Below are 25,626 nucleotides of genomic sequence, written 5' to 3'. Positions count from 1 at the left end.
TATGAAGGTCACTCAAGGTTGTTGAGCATGGTTTATCAGTTGAAGTCAGTCATGAGGTATACTGTATCTCGTTCATCCATGCTCCTTGAGGTATGTCAGCTTTGTTGCATAGAGTATTGTTTACAAAATTGAAGGGCATGGGCTGCCTTGATAAAATTGTGTGCGGCCATCTCCCATTAGTTTTGAGGGGTATAGCAGACCATAGCTCAATTTGGCATCCTTGAGTTGCTTGTTTGCCTCATGGAAGGTCTTTCTTGCTTCATGCACAGATGACACGAAGTCAGGATAGAAAGCTAACCCAACATCTGTGTACTCAATCGATTTTATTATTCTTGGACATTCATAAAATCATGTCTCAGCCCTTGTAAATAAAAAGCATTGCAATGACGGGACAGGCTGTGGCAACTAGAATTATCCTAGGAGCAAGGGACCTACACAACCTTTCTACTAATAAAAGCAGTAAAATGCTGTCCCTGCAAAATATTGTAGCAAGGAGTGTCTCCACAAATTGTTCAGTCCTGGGCATATCTCTGGGTTCTGCAATGCCCACTATATTGTTAGGCCTACATCACGCTTCTAGATCTTCGTGTTTCGTGCTGGCAGGAACAGGTTTATTTTCCAGCCTGCTCAGCGAGACAATAAAGGACTTGAATCCATCTTCCAAATCCAAGACTCAGAGTTTTCCTTCAGAGTCTGATAGCCTGGCCATCTAGCTTCTCTCTCATTTGATCAAGGCGCACGTTCAGGGTCACCATTTCATTGTCAATAGCCTGTGTATTGCTTCTAAGGTCCAGCAGAATGACTTTCATGTCCCCTACTGTCACCACTGGCTAGTCCAAGCTTGATGCTGTATTGTTCGAAGGTCTGTGTGCTTCTGTGACATTCCACTTTCAGTGTTAAACTTTTGTTTAGCATTGGTTTTCCCCATTGTTGGAAAGTTAATTTTTGGTAAGGGCAGGTAAGTACCCACACTTAGCAATAGGCCGCAACCCCCCACTAGGTCCAGTCTAGGTCTCAATAAATTAATACCAGCTCAACCCTTGCTAGCTTGGCCACGAGCAGAAGGCTTAACTTAGGAGACAGGTGTGTAAAGCACTCAATTATCACAAAACAGTAAATAAGTAACATACAAAACACACAAAAAAGTAACACCAATTTATAAAAATCAATTATATTTTTATCTTTAAAATGACTGAGGCTCCAGAGCTTTTTAGTGGGATGAACCTGTAAGTCAGGCAGGGTTGCTGTCAACATAAGCCGGCTTGACTCACGACATCGGGTCGGTCCACTTATGGAGTTTTGTTCGAAAGTTGCTCCAAACGTCTCCAAACTTCTGGATCTTCTTCCAGAAGTTCCTTCAAGGTTCGTCAGAGGTCCACATCTTACCCAGGGTTCCAGAAGCTCTAGAATGCACCTGTCTCAAATCCAAAAATGACCACTGGCCACTGGACAGCTGGGCTAATTTTGCAGGAATTGTTGGGAGTCCCTTCTGAAGTTCCTAGAAGCCAGGCAAAGTCATTTTCTTGCTGAACTATAAAGTGTGCAGCTGGTGCAGTCCTTCTGAGTGCAGTGTGCAATGTCTCGGTGCAGGCCAGGGGTTCAGCAGGGCAGTCCTTCTTCTTCTTGTCTTGTTTCTAGTAAGGATGTGGGTGCAGCTCTGCTTTTATCCTTGTTCCTGGGGTGGAAAGCAAGGGGGTGCTCCAGTCCAATCACGTGCAGACCACCACCCTGCTGAGTGACCATTTCCTGGGAAGTGTGGCAAAAATCAATCCGAGGGAGCAACATTCCCCAAAAAATCCAAGATGGCATAAATTCAGTCTCAGAGGTTAGGTCTGGCTGAGCTCATCTACTGGTGTGGCTACGTTTCCCTTAACACACCCCTTTCTAGCCCTCTCTTAATCTAATCAGGGGACACCTGGCTGTCCGGTTTTGCAGGAAATGGGGGAGGTCCACCTGTTGGTCCAAATGTCCTTCCCTCCTTCTAAGTACAGTTTGACTGCTCTCCCCCCATCCTGTTTCACCATCTGCTGAGGCAGTTCTCCTCCTCAGACACTTCCTTTGTCTTCAGCCCAGGTCATTTCACACCTCATCAAGGCAGCCTGGCGAAGCTGCCAGAGACTGGCCAATCAGAGAAGGGCACTACAGGGCTGAAGCTGGTAACTTTTTACAAGAGTTCTAAAACTCTTAAACCTCTTTTTAGGTACAAGTAATATTACATTTCCACTACAGTGGAGAACAACGAATTTGGCTATTTTCCCTCACCAGGGCTTATATACCATATTTTATAAAGACCCTGCTTATAGTTACACAGCACCGAGCCCTAGGGGCACAGAGGGCACACCGTAGGGGCGACGTATATGTAAAAATAAGGTAATTACAAAGTCGAATTTGGGGTAACTTTAATTTAAAAGCAGCCAGCAAGGCAGGCTTGCCTTAAAAATGACACTGGGTAACACAACAGTACACCTGTGGGGGTACTATCTATGCTGGGGTCCCTAAACCTACATGCCCTATCATTTACTAGGGACTTATAGGCAGAATGGCACAGCCAAATATAAATAGCCTAATTTGCATAATCCATTTTACACAAAGCACTTGCCCTGAAACTGGTTAGCAATACCCAGGGCCCAGTCAGAGTTAGTAGCCACCAGTATCTGTCCAAAACGTTTGGGGGTGACCAGGGCAAAAGGGAGGACTTTCCTACACCCATTATTAATAATTGCCTTATATGGTTTAAATCTCGTGCTGCACTTTAGATTTGTTGAGTGGTATGTGTAATATTGCGAAGGATAGCAAGTGTTATCCGCGTCACAACCACCGCTTCGAGGTCGATATTATATTTCAATGTGGTGAAGGTTTATTGCCCACAATAATCCCCTCAATCACATGAGAATAGCTACTAGTGCTCAGTTACATTTTCTCAGATCCAGGTGTGCTTTACAGACAATGTTCAGAGCAATTGGCACTTCTGGGCAGGGCGGGCCTTTAGCATCTGCGATCTGGCCCCAGGCCCAGGGCGCCATTATTCTGAGGGGCGCAGCAGGGAGATGTGTGCATTAAGGTTATGCCAACAGCAGCACCCTTCTTGTCTTATCCAGCCTTGTCCCTGCCAGTTTGTTTTCTGTTTGATTTTCCAGCAAACAGTGATCTTAGTCCTTCATTAAACCACTGGCGATGTTTTTAAGACTGCTCTAGCCCCTCTCCTTGCACTCCCTTCACCCTCTCGTCCCTGCTAACACACATCAACTAAACCATCATCTGCGTGAAGCAGCTAAGCTGTCAGTGATTTAGGTGAGCTGGGGGAGGCCCGGGGATGTTTGTGTTCAGGGGCCAGTCGCTGCTTATCCAGGTACTGACCAGTGAACTCAAAAGAGACCTCCTGCTGCCTCATGTAATTCACTGGATTCAAAAAGAGTGCCAAATTTCTCTTAATCCACAACCAGGGAGCTATCTTAGCAAAGGCCGGCTCCGCTTCTGGGTATGCCGCTGCTCTCCTTGGGACCAACAAATCAAGGCCACAGCACTTACCACTGTGCTAGACTCGCAGGTCCGTTTAACACTATTGACCTTGATTTGAGTATGCTTCACAGATTTGTCACATCTGCTCTTAGTAGGGCCTCATCGGCTGCTGCCCCTCCAGTTCTGAGGGCAGCTCCATTACAGGAGCCTTCGGCCTCCCCAGGTGAAAGTCAACATACTCTCACCTTGCGGTAGGACATGTTGCCTTGCAGCACTGTGATCATAATGGGGTTTATTACATCTTGAGCCCTCTATGCACACAAATCGTTCTGTGTGAGAAGTTTCATGCTGAAGTATTTTTGTACCAATCCCAGCTTCAATCATATGTCACCATCTTGGTTGCCAGTTCGCCATATCCTCCCAATTCAACCCTGTTTAAAGGGGAGCACAGGAATTTCACTCTTAGTTAACAGGGGTAAAGTGCACAGAGTTCTACAGCCAGCAAACACAGATAGAGAAAATTCTGGAGGTACGCTATGCAAAAGATAGTACTTTACTACACCACATAATATCTCAGTTGAAGACATGACAGTTCTGGCAAAGTACTCATGAATAGTCTCCTAAAGCCTGATTACTCTCTGTTCCATCCAACGACCGTCAGGACGTATGCCCCACAGATACACACATCTGAATCTGTGCTAGATCATCATATGTCTCTTGGTGCACTGTCCTGTATAAGGAGAGTGAGACACCATAAGGACCCCATAGCAGTGAAGGTGAATAGTATTGGCATTTTTTAGATACATTCTGACTGAGGCATGATTTTCTCCTCCTCTAACCCCCTCCGCTTTAGCCTTGGAACTCCTAGCCTGCTAGATTAGGAAGGACGCACTGACTAATGGATATCTGTACCGTGATTGCACAGGGGTCTGTATTTTGTTCTATGCCGGCAGTATCAACATTTTTGTGTATTTCACGTATACAGATTTACTGCTAACTGAATTGAATCCATCCTGTTTCCAGTTCAACACAAGTCTTTTGGGAATCGTGCAAACTACCATCTCAGTATAATGCAGGGTAGATTTCAGAACTGTTGTAGCTTGTCATGACCCAAGATATATTTATATAGCAGCCACTACCTATGATATATTTACAGAGTGTCCTATAACCTAAGAACCCCATATATATCATTTGAGAAAACATTTATTGGTGTACAATGAGGTATCTCCCTGCAGTACCTCTGGGGCTACTACCGGCATCCCATTTAGTGTTCGTTAATGATTGGGCATACTCAACGACAAATAAACATTTTTTACAAATGGACTATGAGTGTTCAGAAATACCTTCACCATCTCAGGCATGAGAAGGAACACAATATCTTATTACAGCTAGAGGGAAGGCAACTAGAGTGGTAGATTGTGAAGGCAAAATAATGAAAGAAACCACCTTAACAGTAGAGTCTTCTTTCAGGGTGGTTGTGAAACTGGGTGGCTTCAGAGTCTCAGACATGATTGGTATTACCAAACTGAGTGATGTAATAAGGAATATGGAGCTGCAATTTTTAACGGAAAGCAGATCAAATTTGGCCTTGCTTTATGTAGCTGTAGACAAGACTGGACTTATAAAAAGAACCACACCTTAGTCAAAGTCAAAGAGCTAGCAAATCAGACTCTAAAATGTGTTAGACTCTCCTCTGGAGTATGCAAGATACCTTGATGGACCAGAGAAATAGGTGGGACTAAATTTGCGCTGGATTATAGACGAGGACTTGGGCATTATTCTCTCCCATCCTGGTGAGATGGCTATTGAATCCAATTTCAGTAATGTATAACTCAACATTTTCCAAATAAGTGCATTTCTGCAAGTCACATTTTTTCACTGAGGAGCTCATTAGGAGCTCAACTTGCAACAGGGACAAAATCATCAGCAGTCACACGATTTGGGACTGCAGTGCAATCCAACCATTTTGGACTGCGAGGAGATACATTCTGAATTAATATTAGTTATGAAGATGGATACCTTTATCTCTCCTTATATGGTACTTTTGGGGATAAAATATCAAATAGTCTTATGCAAATCACTGTACAATTTGGATCTTATATTGGCCCACACAGACATTTCTCTCATACGGAGCAGTTTAACCCCCTGACCTGGATATGTGGAAGACAAGGAGGAGGCTGGGATGGTGTAAGGCCACAGAGAAATACATTTATTAAAGTCTGGCTTTGCCAAGAAAGGTTAAGCAAGGACCGCTGGAGAGACACCTGACTGTATGTATTATAAGGAATTGTCATGGGGGGGGGTGCAAGTTGCAGGAAGAGATATTGTAATCTGGCAAGTGTAAATAAGGATTCTGCTCAAGGCACCATTTGTCATAAGGCACTCCACTCTCAAATCCTTTCCTTCGTCTTGAAGTCTTCTTCCCCCATCAACTTAATAGGAATCTCTGATATTCCTCAGCTTTCCTTATCACTATTCCTTCAGTTTACAAAGTACGAATAGAAAGATGCTTTTATACCTTTCAGGCAGCCAGAAGCTGAACAAGCCTCCTTTGATATCTACTATCAACTACTAATCTTTCAGGTGCCAGAACCTCATTAAAATGTGACAGGACACCTTAAGAATTTGTTTAGGCTTGCTATGTGCATGGTTAAAACAAATTCATACATAAATAAATTAGGTAAGGCACCTTTAATAATACTTTACACACTACTGATTAATTCTCAGATGCTTTTATGGTTGACTTCAATAACGTGGTTGTGCTGCTTCGATCTACCTGCAGCATGTTGATATTCTTCGAATGTTTGAATGAGAGAAAGATAACAATGAAATAAGGCCCATATTCATGGATGTTGACGCAGGGCTGCTTAGCGCAGTCTTTCGTCAAAATCCATAGCGCCTACTAGTGCAATTCCAGAGCACCAGCCGCACGCCATATTATCGGATTGGCGCATGGTGGAGCAAAGGACAGGCTAGCGTCTACAGAAAAGACTCTAGCCGGGGGGTGGCAGGAGGAGAAAAGGCGATAGTGGTCCAGGAATGACGCTAGGCTGGTTATCGGCAATACATATGCCGCTATCGAGCCTAGAGTCATTTCCTGACGCACTACCACCCAAATATGATTCTTGTTTAAGTAAAGACAGGAGTCATGCCCACCACCCCAATGGCCAGCACAGGGGACCAGTGTCCCCTAGGCATGGCCATCATACCCAGTGCCAGGCAGGGGGCCCCATGTAAGAGGCCCCCAATGGCAAGGAAAAAATAATTATACTTCTACCTACCCAGGATGGGGTCCCCCATCCTATGGCGTCCCTCTCGTGTGGGGGTTTCCTGGAGCTTAGGGTGGGCACCTGTGGGCCCATTCCATGGTGTTTAGCCATGGAAATGGGTCCACAGGTCCCCTTACGCCTGGTCAGACCCAGTCATTAAATAATGGTGATAAGCAGGCTTAGCATCATTATTTGGTTATAAATAAGGCATAAGAGGGTTAGCGTGATATTGTGGATGGGAACGCCTACCTTGCATCTAATTAGCGCAAGATAGTTTGCCGCATACACAATATGGCGCTAAGCCCTATATTTTGATGCTAGACGGGTCTAGCGTCAAAATATAAATATAGAGTGAACTTTGCACCGTTTTAGCGTCAAAATAAATGACGCTAAAACGGCGCAAAGTAGGTATAAATATACCCCTAAGTTCTAAATCAATTTGATAAGCGACATTGCATAGATGGGTGCCATAAAAGCGACTCATTTGCTCTGTCTAAATGTTTTGGCTCCACATATGCAAAAGTGTGTAGATTCGAACAGAATTTTTTAAACGCCCTCAAATAAAACCTTTTAGGAGAATCTGTCCACCAATATGGATACAATCCATACTAGGCTATCAGAATATGATGTTGATGATAAATATCTGTCTCCTCCTCTACAAAACACATCATACAAAGGAATGCTAAATATGCCCTTCTTTGCTTTGTGAAGGCATCATGGTCAGTCACCTGACAACTTTTTTGTGTCATATCATTATTTAAAAAAATATTTTGCTGTCACTTCCTGTACCCTGGAAGTTTAGTGAAATGATGTGAGAAAACAGGGCTGATTGAGGAGGCCCCCTAACGTTTTTCCCCCATTGTCCACTTTTTGCTGGTGTTTTCCTGACTCTGATGTGCCCTGGGTACTGCTAACCAGTCCCAGGGCCTGTGCTCTGTGTAAAATCAATATGCAAATTAGGCTAATTATAATAAGTCCTATAAGTCCCTAGTATATGGTAGGGCATGTAGGTTTAGGGACGACAGCATAGGTGGTGCACCCACTGCTGAGGTGCCCAGTGTCATTTTAAAGGCTGGCCTGCCTTGCTGGCTGCTTTTAAATTAAAGTTATATGCAAATTCGACTTTGGAATTAAAAGTAGTTCCAAAGTCTTAAACTACCTTATTGTTACATATAAGTCACCCCTAAGGTGTGCCCTATGTGCCCCTAGGGCTGGGTGCCATGTAACTATAAGCAGGGACCTTATAAAAGTAGTTTTATAAGCCCTGGTGAGGTAAAAACAGCCAAATTCGTTTTTCCCTCATTGTAGTGAATGGCCTTCATAGGCTAGAATGGGGAGACTTTATTTTAATTTTTAAAGTCCCCTTAAGTAGTGGATACAAAGAGTTTGGTATCAAATTAATTGCTATAATGAATCCCACAACTTCCAGTTGTTGGATTTAATATAACTTGTTCAGGTAAAGAGTTTTAAACTTTACCTGAAAATTTGGCAATTTCAGCCCTGCATTGTTTTTACTGCTGTGCTCTGATTGGCCAGCCTCTGGCAGCCTGGCCAGGCTGCCTTGATGAGGTGTGAAGTGGCCTGGTTTCACACAAAGAAATGTGCCTGTAGGAGGGAATTCCCCCTCAGCAGATGGTGAGGCAGGAAGGGGGAGGGCTGCCAAACTGGTCTTCAAAGGCAGAGAAGGACATTTGCAGCACCCCAGCAACACCCCCACATCCTGCAACCCCAGACAACTAGGTGCCCCCTTTATTAGTTTAGGAGAGGGCAGGAGAGGGGTGTGTTTGTGATTTTTAGCCACACCAGTTGGTGGGCTCAGCCAGATGTAACCTCCAAAAATCATTTTTAGTCATGATGGATTTTTGAGGAATGTTGCCTCCTGGGATTGATTTTTGCCACACTTCCCAGGAAGTGGTCATCACAGTGGGAAGGACCCTGCACCTGATTGGAGAACCAGGAGTCCCCTGTTTTTCAGCCAGGAGCAAGGATAAAACTGGCAGACCTGCACCAACACCTCAGTTCCCTACCACATCCAACAAGGAAGAACCAAAGGAGAAGAAGGACTGCCCTGCTGAACCCCTAGCCTGCACCTGGAACCTGCACTCAGAAGGACTGCACCAGCTGCACACTTGGGCTTCACCACAAGAAGGACTTTGCCTGGCTTCAACTGGTTCAAGGAGGGACTCCCTGTTTGCTACAGACGAAAAATTGCTAACCAGAGTCACCCGCACCAACTCCTGAAGAAAGCAACCAGCTGACCACTGCCCAGTGGCCAAAAAGGAGTTCGCGCCAGGTGCATTCTGGGAGTTGTAGTCCGCACCCCCAAGGATCATCTCAGAGCTTCTGGACCCTTGGGGTGAGCTGTGGACCCCAAAAGAACCTTAAAAGAACATCTGGGAGAAGACCCAGAAGTTTGGAGAAGTTTGGAGAACTTTTGAAAAAAAGCTCCATAGATGGACCGACACGCCGCGGCAACTCTAGCCGGCTTACCTCAACCGCGACCTGGCCTGATTTGCTGGTTCGCCCCGGTGAAGAAGATCTCCAAAAAAGAGACTAAGTCCAAAGATAAAAAGTTGACCGGGACCTCCCAGCCAGTGTATCCGAGGAGGGCTCTAAGGACGTCGGATCAAGATCCAGGTTTACCCCGGTCGAAGGATTTTCAGCTCGAAAAAACGACTAAGTCCGAAGTTAAAATCTCCACCGAGGGCTCCCGCAACGCCCTCCAGGAGGTCGGATTGGACGGGCAGGTTCGTCCCGCTGAAGAAAATCTTCAGAAAAGAGACCGAAGGTAAACTTTTGACCGAGGCCTCCCGCGAGCTGTAGCCGAGCAGGGCTCCATCGCGGTCGGCCTTAAACTTTGACTTTGCGCCGGTCGAGGTGCAACCAGATGACCCGATTGGCGCTTTTTGTTTCTAGGCACTAAAAAAACAATAATTCTTTACAAATTCATATCTCCGGTTCCCCTTATCTGATTTTATTCGTTTTTGTGTAATTTTAAAGATAAAAATATAATCTATTTTTATAAATTGGTTTTGGATTTTTAAACTGTTTCCTGTGTTTTATTTAATTGCTGTTTTGTGATATTTAAATGCTTTACCCTCTGTCTCCTAAGTTAAGCCTTGTCGCTCGTTGCCAAGCTGCTAAGTGTTGAGCTGGGTTAAATTTACTGAGACCTAACTGGACCCAAGTGGAGGTTAGTGGCCTATTGCTAAGTGTAGGTACTTACCTGCCCTTACCAACAAATGATGTCACTGTTTGCATACATTTCTGTAATCTCTAATGGTGAGGGTCAGTTATCAGGAACAGCTACATATTAACATTTAATTGTATTTATATTATATAGACAACACATGAACGAAACTCAAGGGGATGTTTCAGGGCTCCACGATCTGCGGAGAAACCCACGAAAGTCGATAAATTATACAGAACTGCTTTCGACCTTCCCAAAGAGGTCGACTGGAGAGGAAAAAACTGTGTTACAAAACCCAAAAATGAAGGTTCCTTATGCAAATCTGGCTGGGCATTCACCACGGTAAGCTTTCATATTCTAGTTTTTGAGACATGCATGGCAGCGCCATTCCCTTGGCACAGCGCTGTATTTTTCATCAGACTCAAAAGGATGAGTTGCTGTGTGGTCTGGAGGTCTGGTATGCCAGGGTGGCTCACATGTGAACAAAATTCACAATACTTTAACTACATTATTGCACTCTCGTGAATTATGTAGTTATTCTATAGTAGAGTTGTGATGGGATCTGTTTATCAGCTGGCAGTTAGTTGCTGCACTTCATTTTGACTAGTTCTTGTACATCTGATGCGTTGGCTTAGTTCACTACCTTCTACAAACTGGTTGTGGCCCATACTTAAACATTTTGCCGCAAACATTTCACAATGCCAGCCGGGCACCATATTTATTGAATGGCGCTAGCCGGCGCTAAACTGGGGCTAGCATCGACGAAAAAGATAGTAGCCGGGTAGGGGTGGCCAAAGGGATGGAGGGGGTTGTGCATCAGAAAATAAAGCCTCTAACCAGACTAGTACCATTTCCTGGCACACAACCTCCAAAAACATGACTCCTGTCTTAGGAAAGACATGAGTCATGCCCACCACCCCAATGGCCAGGACAGGGGACAAGTGTCCCCTGGGCATGGCCATTGCACCCTGTGCCATGCAGGGGGCCACAAGTTAAGGCCCTTGATGGCAAAAAAAAAATAGAAAAAAAATACTTACCTGGACTTCCCTGGGATGGGGTCCCCAATCCCCTGGTGTCCCTCTGGTGGGGGTGGGGTGTTCCTGGGGCTTGGGGAGGGCACCTGTGGTTTAAGCTCTGCACCAATATTTAGCCCCTCCTCCCACCCGTGCATCATTTTAGCATGGGGGATAAATATGGGGCTATGGGGATAACACCATTTTTTGGATGGGAACGCCTACCTTGCATCTCTTTGACTCAAGGTAGGTTCACTCATCCAAAAAATGGTGCCAACTCCTATATTTTGATGTGAGACATGTCTAACATCAAAATATAAATATGGAGTTAAGTTTGCACCAAATTTGCGTAAACAAATGACGCAAATGCGGCGCAAAAAAAGTATAAATATGGGCCTCTGTTTCCCATTAATTTATAAGTTTAGGCTGAGCTTGTGGTCTTGGAAGAAGTAGGTTTGCCAAATATTTTGAAAAGTTGAGGGTGTGACCAAAGAAACTGTGTGGTTTTGAAAATGAGAGGGTGGTCCAAAGAAAGTGTGTGGTTTTGAAAAGGAGAGGGTATGACCAAAGAAAATGTGTAGGTGGATGATGTGGAAGGCAGTTTTGGAGAGGTAATATATCCTAGGAGGGTTGTTGACCTCTTCCACTTGACACCACTTTTACTCATTCTCTCTTCTAAGACAATCAAGGGCAGATTCACAATAAAGTTGCGTGACGCTCTGCCAAAATTGACAGTGTCACTGCATCACATCAGAAACGTAGGGATGCAATGTATTTATGTGAATACGGCGCACCCCTGCGTTTCCGATGATGCTAAATTTAGCTGCCTAGTGCCAACGCAGGTAACCTTGCACCATAGTGCAAGGGTGCTTGTGTTGCAGGTAATGATTGTTTATGTGCAGGAAGGGACCTTACTGCACATAAACAATCATTCATGGTGTTTTGCTCTTTCAATTTGTGCTGCAGAATGCAGCACACATAGAAAAAGCAAAAAACAAGGAGAAATAAAAGTATTTCTCGTCATTGTGCCATGCTAATGCCACCTCTGGGGTGGTGTTAGTTTTTGACACTGCCTCAGGCTTACTAATCCTTGTTATTCTGGGGCAGCATTAAAAAGCAATGAGTGTAGCGTGGATATGCCCACAGCAACACCCATTGCATGCCCCTCTGCCACAGAAAACTGCATTGGGGGGGCCCATATTTACAAGGTGGCGTTAAGCCACTTTTGTGTGGCTTAACGCAACCTTGTAAATATGGCGCAGGGCATTGCGCCACCAGAGCGTCGCTGAAAGTGACGTTTTGGTGACGCAAGGGGCTTGTTAATATGGCCAATAGTGCCTTGGACAGGATGTCTCATTGTTCCGTTGAAACCTGCATATTATCAACAGGAATTAGAGGCCACAGTAGAGTCTTGAATTTAATTGATTAGATGAGTAATAGTGTTGGAGACAGTTGACTGCTCTAACAGATTCAGAATGGAGAGGTACCTGTTGATTGCATGAGGAGAGAGACTCAGCTATTGATCACCTAAAAACAGAGAGTTAGACATTGATCCCATGGGAATGGAGCGGCAGCCATAACCGCATAATTTAATTCCCTGCCACAGAATAATACAGTTTCCGTCTCATGTCTGGACCAGAAACTAGACTGCACATTGTCGTGATTCTATGCGAATACCTTGTGTGAAACCATCTTGGAATTGTCCAATGTGGCAGTGTTTTGGAGATGTGTGTGTATTTTGAGTGCGGCGGTGACTTTTCTTTTGTTGGCCGAGCAGGCACTAATGTTTCTTTCCCGTAGGTCGGCGTCATAGAGACTCGTTTTTGCATCAAATATAAAGCACTCTTTGACCTGAGCGAGCAGCAGCTTGTGGACTGCGACACAGGAAGTGAAGGCTGCTGCGAAGGCTCACCATTAAGTGCCTTTAAATATGTCAGTACAAAGGGAATTATGATGACCGAGGATTACGAATATATTGAACGGGTAAGTCTCTCAATTACAATAATGATAAAGGCCTTCAGATTTATTTATTGAAAATGTTGTCCAGAAGGGCACTGTGTGCATGAATCATCAATTCACAGGGCACTATATTTATCCCTGAAGGACATTCAAGGTGACCAGTAGAAGTTGGAGCACATCATGGGGCACGGGAGTTGCACATAACCAGCTTTCCCTTGTGCTCCTGTGTGTTCCAATTTGGCTGAACATGGCTCGACTGTTTCATAAACATTCTTTCCCGACACAACAGATCCTAGTAGTGGTAGTTCAAAGATATCCCACTTTCTGTAAACAGAGAAGTCATCGGAGAAATCCCACTGCACGGCAGTAGTACAGGTTTATGGCAGATTGAACGGTAGGGTATTTGTTGTTTTATAGGGAAATTGTAGGGCGTTTGTTGTTCTAATTGTGTTGTGTAAATTTGTTGAAAATAACAAAACTATTTTTCCTACCAAGGTAATATACATGAAAGTAAGGTCCGCTATCAAGTGAGAAACAGTCTGGGGACTCTAGTGTTGTGTCCAAGCTCCTGAACAAAGGATGCATTCAGCATCTCTTCCGGCAGATGCCGCACTGCAAATTGTCTGAGTTTATCCTTCAACCTAAACAGACGTCGAAAATATGCAATGGAAGCGTGGCTTGGCAGTGTGATGAAAATGTCCGCCTGCTAGAGGAGCTCTGCGCACCGATGGAACGAGAACCTGGCAGTAGAGCCGAGGAGCTGGAGGGGCGGTTCTGGCTCACCTTCCTCCTCTCACTTCCGCATGACACCGGCGGCATTCTGAGCCCAAATCCCTGGCTCGTGATGACCCCTGGAATCCCCCTTGAGGCCAGCCGTCGGCACCCAGAACCCGGGCCTAGGGCCCTGTGACAAACCGCAGGCTCGATTATTGCACATAACTGGGAGGATGGGACTGCTGCCTGACACCGCCTGCTAGGAGGAGTGGACAGGAACGACTGATATCGGAGTGCCAATTCGGGGGCATCCTACCCCCCCAACCCATACCTATGCCATCCGGTGGGAGGGCGCTACACACCAGAGGCATCACGTCCTGAGCTGCGATTAACGGTGCAGCTCCAACACCACCTGGCAGGGATCCAGCTGAGTGGCGCATATGTGGAGCTTGCTTCCTCCATCTAACATTGGTAGGTGAGTTGTGAATGCCCAGTTCTTCTGGGGACAGTCCAGCAGACAGGGGCCTTGACCCCTGTGACTCTCAAACTTTCAAGCTTCTCCCTTAGTCTCCGCTCCGCATTGGAGGCACTGAAGACAGCAACACCTGACCCCACGCACTGCGCTATGGCCCTGGCAAACACCTCCCAAATCCTGCCAAACATCTCCTGGGGGGGCCCTACCCAGCAGTCACCCTTGGGGAGGCCAGGGGTCCCTACCCCATCACTCCACCCAGACTGACACAGATAACGACGAGGCGGAGGAGCGTGGGATGTCGATCGCCCCCTCAAACATAAAAAATGGATCTTACCAGTGGACCATGCGTGGACGGCCACGCACGGCCGCTTCATCGATTGAGGCCATCCCCTCCTACCTCACCCCCTTGATGCCACAAACTTTCAGGTCTTGTTGGTCCCCTGGCCTTCATCCAGCACCTCGCCTCACCATCATTCTCGCCATCTGTCCACCACGGTGCTGCCCTCGGCCTCGACCACAGGGTCCAGTACTGCCTAGTGACGGAGAGAGGAAAGTCTGCTGTCCCCCCCTTCCCCCCCATTAGAGGGCTGGGACCAAGAGACTGACAGCCCCTACTCCACTATATCCCACCCATGGTGTACCACGACCCACTTGTGCCCACCTCCCCAAGCTCAGAACCAGGTCTCCAGGTAACCAAGGGCTATCCGGTCATCCAGGCACAGCCCCGGCAGGCCACAGAACTGTGGACAATTGAACTCCTGTGCTGTTCTGCAACCTCCGTATGCCCAACTGGCACACCATACCGCCTGGCATCACACAAATAATCGAGCCTCTATCATCGCCTTTCTGCACTCAGATGGACTCCCTTCCCCCCTTGGCAGTGTCGCCCCAGGACAGCGATGCCCGGGAACAAGCCTACCGGTAAACCAGCCCGTCATTTGCTCTTTTCAGAGGCCCTCATCCATCACCAGACTGCATCAGCACCATCAACGTCAGCTGTCTCCGACACGCCAGGTGCCTCCCAGATACCCAAAACAGATGTCTCAATGGAACGCATCCTACAAGAGCTCACAGCGGTTGGCAGGAGGTTGGAGGGCATGGATACCAAGATCTTTGACCTTGCTGCGGAATCCAGGTCTATCCATAGTGACATCGCTGGATTCCAGGATAAGGTGACAGACATGGAACACCACCTCTCACTCATGGAAGATAAACTCAAATCAACGCCGAACAGGGACCAAGAGTTGCAGTACCTTCGGGACAAACTTACAGATCTCGAAGACAGAAGCCGCAGGGACAATCTCTGCTTTTTTAGGTTCCCAGAGCAAGCGGAAGGCAGAGATGTCAAAGCCTTCCTTGCAAACACCCTTCATACTCTCACAGGTCTCAAGTCCCTCCTCCACCCCCGGAGCGCCAGTGTGCACATCATATAGGCCCTGTACATAAAGATCATGATGCTAAGCTGCGTCCAGCCATTGCTTGTTTTCTACACTACTCCTACACCAAGTACAACAGCTGCTAACTGCTGCCCGTGCCCACGGGCCATAGGACTATGGGGTCTGGAATTGCAAATTGCCCAAACTTCTCCAGCGACACCAACGACAAATGGAGAGCATTCCTGGCACCTAGGCCCCAGGTACAGCAAATGGACATTAAATTGGGCCTGTTTGAACCCGCAAGCATGTGGATTACAAAAGATGGCAAATGTAGAGACTTTTATGACCATCAAGCCTTATGCCAATTCCTAGCTGACCTCCTGCTACAACCCATGGACTTCTCCCTCAATTAAGCTCAGACCGTTTCATGCACACAGGGCACATCTCTGAATCCCCTGATCCTCTGGGACCGATGTGGCTTTGGTGGGAATCAGAACCAAAAACGAGGTAGACCCACAGAACGACAGCCCAGGTCGCAAGAAGATAAAGAAACGGCCCTTGAGGCAGTGGTGGCCCTCACTCAGGGTCATGGCAGGGACAAGTCCAGGTCTCTCATGAAGCCCTCACCTGCTGAGGACTGAGGAGCACCTCCCCAGGAATAGACTACCCTGCTGCCATGGCGACGGTGGGTTCTTGCCTCCCTGACACATGCCCCTGACCAGATAAGTATATTGTGGATGTGTGCACGGAACTGATGTCTGCAGAACCCTTGACTCTTTCCCACCTAATGTTAGCGTGGTTTTCTATGCAATGTTTCTTAATACTATTGCACAATTACAGGCAGTGGTCCATGGCACCTGTCCTCTCCCGTACAACGGATTGTTGATTATTGCTTGTTGATTGTGGTTGGTTTTTCATATCACTGTTTAGATGCATGCATCCTTAGACCCTCAAACATCAGCCTTCGTCACCATGGTCCCAAGGGGTGCAGAGCCCCATTACGCTGCAATGAATGTCCTAGGCTCTGCTACAGGGCCAAGATATACCCTTCACATACCAAGGATCCTACACACAACTTACCACGCATGCTCAATCTCCTCTTGGCCCCACTGGCCTGGACCCACTTTACTGGGACAAGTGACGGTGGTGTCCTATTGCCTGTGATTACTACCCTCGAAGTAGTACCTTAGCCCCTGCCTAAGCGTCGGCTGATAGAGCTCCCATGCCTGACATGCGGCCCTGTTGACATGCACCACTCACTGCTATGACACCACCCACTGCTTATGCTGCCAATCACCCATAGGCGAGCGCCCCCCACCTGCTCCTGTCCCACTGCTGGATGCTTTCTTGGACACATCCCACAGCACCCAACACATAAAGTACATCACATACCATATACCATCCCACTCTGCCAGGTCACTGAGGCGTGCTTGGTAGACTACCCCCTCCCAACCTCAGTTGCCACCCACGCAGTACCCCTCCTGTCTCTGTGACTCCTGGGCCTAATATGGGATCCTGTGTAGGCACCTTGGCGCGCACATGCTGTTTCCACACGACCCCTCGCATTACCCCACAGAGCCTGTAGGGACTGTGCTCTGCACTGCTTGTTTACAGCCCTAGTTGCTACCACGCATCTCCGCGTTCCTCTCCACATCCTCCTCTGCCCTCTTTTTACAGCAGATATCACAACATAAATGCAGGGCCACAGGAGCACAACAACTTCCGTCCATAAATCCACTGTCTGAAGGGATAGCGGATCCTCATCACCTGATCCCCTGACCTCGACAGTATTGGATCCTCTCCTCATACTAATATGGGACTATGAGTATTCCCCTATCCATCAAGCAAGGTGTCAGCTGACCCCGACTGCCCTTATCCTCTTGCAACCCTCTCCAACTCCCTTGATACACTGTAGGACCTCCGGCGCATGAGCCACGCAAGCTCAGGTCCGCAGTTAGAAGTTTCCAGCCCGCACTGGGGTTTATCCCTCACTCCGGAACTACCTTAGTGCTATCTCCTTCCCCCCGCACCCTCTCCACACATATTTTTTGTTCATCCTCCACCTCTTCCTACCCAGCCTACATACCACTCCGCCCTCCCCATACCCCATTGACCCCCTGCCCCGACCTACACCACCGGAGGCAGTAGACTTCATCTCCTACCCTGGTGACTGAAGGACACCCTCTATGTACCCTCCCTTTCCACTATCCTATCCTCCCTTCCCTGACCCAGCCTACTACCCCAAAACCCCACCTCACTACCGCCTACCCCGGCCGCTGTCCTGATGTCCCACACTGGCCCCGCATGACAACCCCCTACCCTAAATGTCATCTCATTAAATGTTCATGGCCTCACCCACTATATCAAACAGAAGAAAATACTGGCTTACCTACAATCTCAGCGGGGAGATATTGCCCTACTTCAAGAAAGACATTTGTCCCAACTCGAATACGACAAATGCACCACGACTGGGTGGGCAGGACGATACCTAGCAGTTACCCGACAGCTCCAACACCGTCCACAGGCCTGACTAGGAAATGTGGAGTTGCCATCCTCTTACGGAATACTCAACCCTTCACTGTCCTGAAAACATGGTCAGATACCCATGGCCGCTACGTCCTTGCCAAAGACTGTGTCCTATGCCCCCGCTCGGTCTATGCCCCCAGGGGCCCCAAACATCCTTTTTTCCTCCAACTTAACCATCTGATAACTGAAATCGGGGCCACACACTTCCTCTTCGGGAGGACTGGAACCTTTCCCCCCATCCTGTGCTTGATCGTTCTGGTTTCCTGGATCATTACAACCAAGCCAACAGGGCCCTCCTGATTGATGTCATGTCCAGCCATGGCTTGGTCGATACCTGGCGCCGAGCTCATCTGAGGAACATGGAATATTCCTTCATCTCCTCCGTTCACTGCATCCAATCCAGAACAGATTATTTCGTGGCCTCCCAGAAGACAGTATCGAGGCTCCGAGACTCCTTACTCCTTGCAGCTGCACTTTCAACCCGCTCACCCTTCCTCCTCGCCCTGGACCTGATAATTACCTCCCCAGGACACAAGCCATGGAGATCGAATATCTCACGATACCGTGCGCCTCAAGAGAAAGCTCAGCTACGCTCCCACGTCTCCACCTATCTCAGCAACAACAAGGGCTTGGTCTTGTCCTAGAGAACATTGTGGGCAGCTGCGAAAGTGACAATACAGGGTCCTGGCAATTGAAACTACAAACAGAATTTGACGTGGAAGAGTGGGCAGAACTTATAGAGACTTGTGATTATGGAGCGAGGGAAGCGTGGGTGAAATGCCTGTTCAAAACAATCCATGATTGGTACTGGATGTCTGTTAAGCTAAGAGTGGTGGTTCTTTTATCCCATGCAAGGTGCTGGTGTTGCCCTACTGCTCACTGCGACCTGGTACATATCAACTGTGACTGCCCTTCCATCAGGTCCTACTGGGAGGCAGAAGGGAGGATACTCCGTGAGACTTGCCCTCCGAACTCCACCCTTGCACTTCCTGATCTTCCTGCACGAGGACGTGAACCCACCTGACATTACCCGCCCACAAACCTGCCTAATTCACACAGCACTCATCATGGCCAAGCTCTGTATACTCTGTCACTGGCACTCTCCAACTCCCTCCACTCACGATGAATGGCTCACGGCGATGTATCATACGGCGACCTACGAAAGCACCATCTACAACCTGCAACAAAGTGGATGTCCTTCTACAAACTTGAACCCCCTTCCTCCAGATGACTGAGGTCTGAATACAGTCATTGTGAGAAAGTATCCTCTTTCTAGCATGGTTACCCACACTTTTTGCCTGTTTGTGAGTGTGTGGCAGTGTGTTTTTACTGTGTCACTGGGACCCTGATACCCAGGATCCCAGTGCTTATGGATAAAAACCTCTATGTCAGTATGTTTTGCCTGTCTCACTGGGATCCTGCTAGCCAGGACCCCAGTGCTCATAGTTTGTGGCCTAATGTGTATGTCTGTGTAGTGCCTAACTGTGTCACTGAGGCTATGTTAACCAAAATCTCAGTGCTTATGCTCTCTTTGCTTTTAAATTTGTCACTGTAGGCCAGTTACTACATTTACCAATTTCAATTGTCATACTGGACCCCCCTTATAAGTTCCTAGTATATGGTACCTCAGTACCCAGGGCATTGGGGTTCCAGGAGACCCATATGGGCTGCAACATTTCTTTTGCCACCCATAGGGAGCTCAGACAAACCCTTGCACAGGCCTGTCATTGCAGCCTGCGTGAAATAACACACATGTTATTTCACAGCCATTTTCACTGCACTTAAGTAACTTATAAGTCACCTATATGTCTAACTTTCACTTGCTGAAGGTTAGGTGCAAAGTTACTAAGTGTGAGGGCACCCTTGCACTAGCAAAGGTGCCCCCACATAGTTCAGGGCCATTTCCCAGGACTTCGTGAGTGCGTGGACGCCATTACACATGTGCACTACATTTAGCTTCACAATGGTAACTCCGAATATGGCCATGTAACATGTCTAAGATCATGAAATTGTCCCCCCATTCCAAATCTAGTATTGGGGAGCCAATCCCATGCATCCCGGGGGCTCCACCATGGACCCCCACTACTGCCAAACCAGATCTCTGAGGCTTGCACTGCAGCTACAGCTGCTGCCACCTCACAGACAGGGTTCTGCCCTCCAGGGATCTGGGCAGCCCAGTTCCAGGAAGGCAGAACAAAGCATTTCCTCTGAGAGCAGGGTGTTACACCCTCTCCATTTGGAAATAGGTGTTAGTTACAGGCTGGGGAGGAGTAGCCTCCCCCAGCCTCTGGAAATGCTTTGAAGGGCACGGATGGTGCCCTCCTTGCATAAACCAGTCTACACCGGTTCAGGGACCCTTTCTCCCCTGCTCTGGCGGGATACTGGACAAAGGAAAGGGGAGTGACCACTCCCCTGTCCATCACCACCCCAGGGGAGGTGCCCAGAGCTCCTCCAGTGTGTCCCAGACTTCAACCATCTTGCTTTGCAAGGTGTGGGGGCACTCTGGAGGGCTCTGAGTGGCCAGTGCCAGCAGGTGACGTCAGAGACCCCTCCTGATAGGTCCATACCTGATAAGGTAGCCAATCCCCTTCTCAGGGCTATTTAGGGTCTCTCCTGTGGGTTCTCTTCCGATTCTGCTTGCAAGTTTCCTTCAGGAATCCTCTGCAACAACTTCAGACTCTTCTGACCTTGGATCAACCTCAGCCTGCTCCAAGAAACACTCTAACTGCAACAAAGTGTCTACAAGAGACACTTTTCTTCAGCAACCTCAGCTCCAAGTCAGCAACTGCAACAGTTTCAACGGTGTGCATGCTTTGGGGACTCACTGCCTTCATCCTGCACCAGAAGTACCGAAGAAATCTCCTGTGGAGTGACGGACTCACTCCCCTGCTCCAAGCAGGTACCTTCAAAGGCGACAACCGGTACCCTGGTACTCCTCTCACAGCAACGAGCGGGCTCCTAAAGACACAGAGGGTGCACAACATTGACATAGACTGTCCTGAGGTCCTGCTGATGCAATTTGGAGGAGGTAAGACCTTGCCTTCCCCGAGAACGACAGTACCCCTGTGTATTGTGTCTTCTTCACCTCCTGAGGCCTCTGTACACTCTTTGCAAAATTCCTTCATGCACAGCCCGGCCCAGGTCCCCAGCACTGCACCCTGCGACGCTCAACTCGCTGAGTTGTTCTCCGGCAGCGTGGGACCTTCTTTTGTTGTGCTGCATCAACCGCATTTTGCACCTCCTTTGAACCCAGATCCTGCGGCTCTATCAAGTGCTTAGAGACCCCTCTTTCTCATCACACACAGTTGAGTCCCCCAGGTCCATCCAGCGCCATTGTGATGAAAAACGCACTTTTGTCATAGCCAAGGCTTGTTGGCGCCTTCCAACACGAAATCTCATCTGCAACGATCTCCACGCCGTGGGACATCTTTTGCATCATGCAGGAACCCTTTGGCATCTTCCTAGGGTGCATTTCTGCAGTCTTCTACTAAACGGGGACTCTTCTTTTGCACCCTCTTCTGGGTTGGCAGGGGCTCCTGTCCTTCCTGGAACTTCTTTCGACTTCTGGGCTTGGTCCCCTTCCTCTGCAAGTCTTCAGTTCCAATAACCCAGCATTTGTTCTTTGCAGACTTGGTTGGCTGCTGCAAAATCCCAAAAATGAGGTGTAGTGTGTCCTAAGGAAACTGACAGTACTTTACTCCTGCTTTTCTGGGCTCTGGGGTGGGGTAATTTACTTACCTTTATTGTATTCTTACTCTCCCAGTGATTCTGCACACACTGCACTTGTCTAGGGGGGAATTTGTGAGTCACATTCTACTTTTTTAGTTTATGGTTTGTGTTGCCCCTAGACCTATTTTCTCCCATTGCATTCTATATGATTTTCTACTGTTCGCATTGTTCTGTGACTATTTACTTGTCTACTTTTGGTGCCTAGTTTATATATTGTGGATAATACTTACCTCCAGAAGGAGTATTGTCTCTAAGATATTTTTGGTACTGTGTCACCCAAATAAATACCTTTATTTTTGGTAACACTGAGTATTGTCTTCACTTGTGTATAAGTACTGTGTAACTATAAGTTGTATTGCATGAGCTTTGCATGTCTCCTAGTTCAGCCTAAGCTGCTCTGGTATAGCTACCTCTATCAGCCTAAGCTGCTAGGACACTACTACATTCACTAACAAGGGATAACTGGACCTGGTGTAAGGTGTTAGGACCGAAGGTACCCACTACAAACCAGGCCAGCCTCCTACAGCCATGCAACACTTACCTCCTCGCCCATACCTGTCTACTCCATGCATGCACCAACCCTTCCTTCCCGCTGATCCCCACTCTCCAACTGATACCTTCCCGATTGTCCCTTCCCATTTCACCCCCCCTCAGCCCCCCTTTCCCTGATATGCCTCCTATTACGTTTCTTCCGCATGCCATCTCTGCCCCATATCCCCGGATTGTACTTTGTCATATGCATCTCACACTCGCCCCCACACACCCACATAATCCTTCTCCAGGTCCCTCTACTCAAATCTCCTGTGGAACACACCTCCTTTCCTTAGGCCCTCATTGGCCTCCTCTCCCCCCCTACTATGATGTATATGGTACCACGGTAGCCTCATAGAAGTGCATCACCCTTGCCTTTCCATTTCTTCATATTCCCAACCTGATGGCTTACTGAGCAACCACTCAATGACTAGACCAGCCCATGGAGAAACGTCAGCACACCCTCGCTGTCAGGACATTTGCCAAATGACTCTTCCCCACCTTTCATTACACATGGAGAGAGGAGGAGGGAGAAGGAGGGACAAATGTGGAGGAACACACCGTACTTAGCTCCCTATAACTCAAAATACACAAGAAAGTACGGGCTTCTCTTAACGAGAGCGAGCGGTCCAAGGAGAGGACGATATAGGCGCACGGCGAGCGCCCCCTTTGATGTATGTTTGACTATAAGGGGACACTCCCCCTCCTGGATACCAGAGGCTAGCAGCCTCTATGAAAGGGCCGCCTCAAGGTATTTCCTTGGGTAAGGTAGACCTTTTATTTCACACTCTTTGACTTTCACATAGAGTAATTTTCTCCAACGTGAGACGTAGGGATCCTAGGCCCTGACGAATGCCCCGAGACCTTCATTGGCTCACTTCTGAGGGCAGAAACATGTTGGCTATTAGTTAGGTGACCCTGTGAGTCCTTGTCCTCACAGAGGTGTCCCAACCCCCGTTTTAACTACACCAGTCAAACACCACTATTAAATTTGTTACTCCTCACAGGTGTCTGCTTAGGTGTTTTTAATTTTTTCAGTAGATTAGCTGGATCCCGATATTTCCAGAAACAAGTTTATTTATGCACTCCCTCCTGTTCCTTTAACAGTGAGGTTGAGTCCGCCCAGGTGGCACTGTCCTACCTGGGTGGGTCTAGGTGGTCAAATGATGAAGCATGACACTATATAGTGTGTGAGACCACCTAGTCCGTAAAAGGAATTTTCTCCCCCCGCTGTTCCTCCCCGCGCATGCACTCTGCAGTTACCTACTGACATTTCACTGACATTACCCTCCCAAATAGGAACACATACAACCCAGGGCTACGCTGATATCCGCGACGCCCTCGTTAAGAGAACCCCGTACTTTCTTGTGTATCTTCCCCACCTTTCACAACATTGGAGACATATCTCCAAGTCATGTCCTCCTCCTCCCCTACCTAGGTTGCCGCCTACCCTGCCCCCCAACAGAGCCAGCCTCTCACACTGGTCTCCAGGGGGTGTCAATGTCCCATCATCACCCATTTTTTCTTCTGTATGCATGATTGTCCCCTCCCTCAGCCTGTTGTATCGTCTGTTTTGGTTTTATGCTCAATAAAAAATTGCAAAACAAAAGAAAATATGCAATGGCATGGTTGGCATTTAGTTGTAGCAGCTGCGGCACCTGACTTGCCCCTTGTGACCGCTGGCACTGCCTTGGTGACCTCTGGCCTCCAAAGGTATATGATGTCACTTCGGCTACCCTTAGCATTTTGGTGAATCGACGTCCATGTGCAATGGGTTTATTCAGTATCTGAGCCTCTGTCCCTGATAGCGTCAAAGGGTAGGCTGTGTTTGTTGAGATGCCAACCCCCACTAATGTCTTTCTGGTGGTGATATCCAAAGAGACAAAAAGCCAAGATCAATGATGAGTCTGCACTAGAGGTACAAGTGAGATGGCTGCTAACCATTGCTGGCCATGAGGGTTTAATGTGTGTCCTGTTAGACCCTTGCTCAAGGAAGGGAACTGACTGCATTATCAGGTCTGAGGCCACTTGTGATGATGTCACAAGCTGAATAGCAGGAGAAGCGAGTGTAGGCGTAACAGCCAGTGCTGCCAACTTTGGAACCGGGGAACTATGTTTGAATCGTCGCCTCGGCCCAACATCCTGTGATTCAGGGAAAATCAGCAAATCTCCCTATGCCTACAAAAATGAATGTGTCCTTGTGTAATGTAACTGCTTCTCATGTAAAGTGCTCCAACACCTTCTGGTCGAGCTTGCGCTAAATAAAACTGCAAAACAAATGCACTTTATACAAACATGAAGCACACTGGATACCTGCTACCGACTACTAAGAGTCGGAGATATAACAAAACACCATGACAGAGTCCTTATTCACAGTTTAGTATTGTGACTCAAAGAGGAGCCAATAATGACCCAGTCTTTTTAGAGGAGTTAGGGCATAGCTCTGAGAATGAGGCAGAAAACAGTATAGGTTAATACCCCTCGCAGGAGAGGGTCAAAACTCTCCCACGTGCAAATGTGTACCAAGCAAATATGATTTAGTTCTATTGAATTTGCAATGGCTCAAAATGGCTCAAAATGGTTCCAGTCAACTTTTATGCTCAAACCTAACTACAGGAATTCATTTTTCTCTTGTCTGAGTTCTGATTTTCTCTTCTTGTCATCTGTGTAAGAGTTTGTTGTACGGCAGTGTGCATACTTAAGGCCTGATTTAGAGTTTGGCAGACAGTTATTCCTTCCTTCACAAACATAATGGACTGCTTGTTGTAAGGACCTCTTGGCCCTGTGTTGGTTACCCCTGTTTTTAGCTTGATTTTATATTTCATATTTTATTTGTTTTAGCTAAGCTGCTTTTGGTATTGACATTTACATGCATTTCTTGCATGATAGTCTTCTAAAAATCTATGGTATGAATTGCTTGTTTAGTTAGACTTTGCACACCATGTAATCATTACTTTCTTTTGAAGGTAGGAACACTGTGCACAATATCCTAGTTCTTATGTTGCCCGTTCAGGAGACAGCTTCTAAGATCTAGACACAGCATTGCATCAAAGCTGTGCTTCTAACACAGTATTGCTTTATTACATAAACAGTGCACTGACCCGTAAGGGACAGAGGGCGTTTCAACCACAACCGTCCTGGGACGAGTGCTGAGTTCAGCATGCAGCTTTGCTGGTGCTAATCTACCAGCTGCATGAGAGGATTGCCATCTATACCCCAGGCTGACTCCTGACAATGTCTTCAGGTATGGGGATGCGGTTAATCCCTTAGATCGGCCAGGCAGAAGCGTACACCCATTATGCTTTCAGCGTAGTCTTAGGGTTAGGTAGGAACATTTAGAACCACATTCACTATGGTTGGATTTTTAATTTTCCTTACCATGTTT

At 47.4% G+C, this 25,626-nt stretch overlaps 1 protein-coding gene across 1 annotated transcript in view; it reads left to right on the top strand.

The window, feature by feature from the left end:
- Positions 1-25,626, top strand: part of LOC138287135 (cathepsin 8-like) — a 123,161-nt gene that overhangs the window by 50,088 nt on the left and 47,447 nt on the right. The window contains exons 5-6 of the mRNA XM_069227494.1: positions 10,072-10,260; positions 12,732-12,914. Of these exons, the coding sequence (XP_069083595.1) occupies positions 10,072-10,260; positions 12,732-12,914 (372 nt within the window). The remainder of the gene's footprint in view (positions 1-10,071; positions 10,261-12,731; positions 12,915-25,626) is intronic.

Source organism: Pleurodeles waltl, chromosome 4_1, assembly GCF_031143425.1.
Source record: "Pleurodeles waltl isolate 20211129_DDA chromosome 4_1, aPleWal1.hap1.20221129, whole genome shotgun sequence".
Classification (NCBI taxonomy): Eukaryota; Metazoa; Chordata; class Amphibia; order Caudata; family Salamandridae; genus Pleurodeles; species Pleurodeles waltl.
This window is presented reverse-complemented; position numbering and strand designations above follow the sequence as displayed.